Source organism: Marmota marmota, unplaced genomic scaffold (assembly GCF_001458135.2).
Source record: "Marmota marmota marmota unplaced genomic scaffold, marMar, whole genome shotgun sequence".
NCBI classification, from domain to species: Eukaryota; Metazoa; Chordata; class Mammalia; order Rodentia; family Sciuridae; genus Marmota; species Marmota marmota.
This window is the reverse complement of record NW_025999990.1, coordinates 49,947,864-49,950,909: the sequence shown is the minus strand read 5'-3', so window position 1 is coordinate 49,950,909 and position 3,046 is coordinate 49,947,864. Positions and strand designations below refer to the sequence as shown.

Genomic DNA, 3,046 nt, shown 5'->3' with positions numbered 1-3,046 from the left:
TAAGCTGTGTACTTTGAAAATAAAAAACAAAGTAAGTTTAATGTTTTTACAGAGACTTTTGTCCAAAAGATCTTTTAAATGTCAATAAACTCATTTTGTAAATGTCCACATGTAAAATCCAAGTAGCAAATATTCTCCTTTTTTGCATTTTAAAAGGGTACTTATTTCCCTGCCTCTTTTGGCCAGTGCCCCCACCTCTACACACACACACACACACACACACACACACACACACACACACTGATTAGCTTATCTCTGAGAAGGCAAATCCAGGAAGGGAGAAAATCGGAATTATAATGTGGTGATTTGATTACGGGCTAGTATCTTTAGCAAAGCCATGCAGAGAGAGGATTGATGGTGGGAAAGGGATGGGAAAGAAGGTTGAAACTACACACTGAAATCAGTTCCGTTTTATTATCTGAAAGTCATCATGCCACCCCTGTTACTCACCTCCAGACACAAACACGAGCAGTTTTAATTACTACCTTTTAGGCATGGTTTAAAGGAAAAATTCCTATGACTGTTTCCCTAGCACTTGAAGGGAAGGCTCTGCCTGTTTTGGTCCTTGACAACGTGGAGCCCAGCTCCCCCTTGCCCTTTGGTCCCAAGTCATGCTCAGAGACTGACATAGAATTTGTCTTGCTTCTTGCCACCTGGTCGCAGGTGGCCAATACAAGGGTAGAAACCATCTGAAACTGAATGATTACCGTTGCTTCATACTGGACACACAGTGCATACTTAGTAAATATTTTGACTTTTGAATTACATCAAATCCCAATCTGTTATTCACTCTACCTAGGGCTGAATCTCATTGCTCCTTAGAAGAACTAGATCAATTGGTTGTCCTTAGTGAAAACCAAAAGCCTGCTTCAATTTTTTGTTTAGAAGGAGATGGACATAACATCCTGGAGGTTACTGTGAACCCCTCCCATGGATGGATGCTCGACAGCAATACAGCAAACAGTAACAAAAGCATTGATAAATACCAACAGTTGGAGAAGGCAGCTTAGACTAGAGGAGTACCCCAGTTGACAGAATCCAGATGAGCTGGCTCCGAGTCTCGCCTTTGGTGCCCAGTCAGCTGTGTTTTTTGTCCTTCAGGTAGCTGAAGAGCATCTCCAGGCCTCCCTCCACCAGCTCCGGCAGGGGCTTGGATAAAGGGTTGTGGGAAATGTGGAGCCCTTTGTCCATGGGATTCCAGGCAATCCTTGCCAACCTGTTCAGCAGGTAGAGCTCCTCCGGGAGGGTCTGGATGTCATTGTTGTTTAGGTTCAGCAGCTCTAGGCTCGCGATTAGGCAAAGTGACCTCGGGAAGGAGTGGATGTTATTGCTCTCGGCAATGAAGATCTGCAGGCTGGCCAGGCACTGGATGCTCTCGGCGATGTTTTCCAAGCGATTTGAGCCCACATGCAAGAAGTCCAGCTCCTTCAGCGAGAACACACAGATGGGGATATGCGCAAAGTAGTTGTTGCTGAGGTTCAGCTTCTTCAATCTGGAGAGGTCGGAGAAGCTGGCGGGAAGCTGGGACAGGCAGTTGTGCGACAAACTCAGCACTTCCAGGCTTCTGCACAGGCTCAGCTCAGCCGGCACCTCGGTCAAGCAGTTCATGTTGACAAACAGGACTTTGAGGCTCTGGAGGAGGCTGATTTCTCTGGGCAGACTCTTCAGGCAATTGCCACACAAATTGAGGACCACGATGTGGGTCAGTTTCCCCACCTCGGGAGGGAGAATCCGGAGCTGGTTATGAGACAGATTGAGTTTCTGGACCTCGGACAAGCCCCACAGAAAATCTGGGATGTCCGTCATCCCTTTGGTGACCAAGCTGAAGCTGACGTGGCGCATACCCCGCTTCAACAGGGACCGCGGGTCCTTTCCCAAGAGTAGGGTATCATCCCATGAAGAAAACCTCTGTCTCCTCCCCAGGAGCATCTTCTTGGGGTCCTTGTCCTTGGGGTTGGCCCTTGACTGCCTCGCCCCCATAGTGTCTTCCGTGCCCCTCTCTCTTCTCTGCCTCCTTCAGGGTTGAGAGTTTGTCCTGCCCCAGTTGCAAAAAGCCAGACTGCTGCAGGCAGGGGCCGTATGGTGACAGCAGACTTGTGACCAGGAGGTCGCAATGTGGAGAGAACTGACAGGAGAGTCCTGGTGAGACTTTGCTTGTGTCCAAGACTGGTTCCTGGGTGGCTCCCGGAGAGCTGTGCCTGTCCCCAAGGGTGGGTTTTACACAGTTTCTGTCTGAGCAGGCAGGCTGTAATGATATACTTGTCCCTGAGGCTTCCAAACAGAACTACTCAGTTCCCTCTGAATGCCACAAGGCAGCTGTCACTGTCACTCTGCCTGAGTTTTATTGACCTGGTATGTGCAAACAGGTCACAGGGTGGCTGCATATAACTTTACCCTCTCAGCTTTTCTTGAGTATCACAGTTGAGCAAGGCGAATAACAAGCCCATTTCTAAAAAAGAAGTGAAACTGAAAAAAACAAAGCCATCCATGCCAATAGCAGTCTGCAGGGTTGTGGGAACTCACCCTGGACAACTCAAAAGTGTGACCAAGTTAGGTCTAGTGACACAGCTGAGTGTCCAAAGCTAAAGATCATCAGATGGTGTCATCATCCCCACTGCAAATGCTGAAGAACCGTGTATTTGTGGGAAAGTAACAAAAGCAGCCCAGACACTTGGAACCTCAGGAGCAAGAGGATTTTACACTACAACTTGTCAGAGGTGATTTAATGAGGAGGGTGTAAAGAAGGGTCTAGACCTCCAACTCCTGTTTCAGCCTGGTTCTTCTGTTTCCCAGGGGCCTCTGTGAGTTTTGCAGGATAATTCTAAATGCTTAACGGGCATTTAAAGCCTTAGTAATCATAGGCGCCCATTGTCCCAGAAGGATATGTGAATTCTACCTGGCTACATCTTTCTCTCTCCTAGAAAAAGTTAACTTATACCTCAACTGTGCAGAGTTTATTGTTGGTGTTATGGGCTGGGATACATCACCGCACTGCAAATGTGTCATGTTGAAATCCTAACTCCCAGTGCCTCAGAATGCGACAGTA

At 47.7% G+C, this 3,046-nt stretch overlaps 1 protein-coding gene across 1 annotated transcript; it reads right to left on the bottom strand.

The window, feature by feature from the left end:
• Positions 1-425: 425 nt before the first annotated feature.
• Lrrc30 (leucine rich repeat containing 30) lies at positions 426-2,170 on the bottom strand. The gene has a single exon (XM_015482544.2). It carries the CDS (start codon positions 1,978-1,980, stop codon positions 1,078-1,080), a length of 903 nt encoding a protein of 300 aa, XP_015338030.1. The 5' UTR covers positions 1,981-2,170; the 3' UTR covers positions 426-1,077.
• Positions 2,171-3,046: the final 876 nt, after the last annotated feature.

What these genes read in the sequence shown, in the direction of transcription:
- Lrrc30 (XM_015482544.2), bottom strand. Translation starts at nt 1,980, where the DNA reads ATGGGGGCGAGGCAGTCAAGGGCCAACCCCAAGGACAAGGACCCCAAG.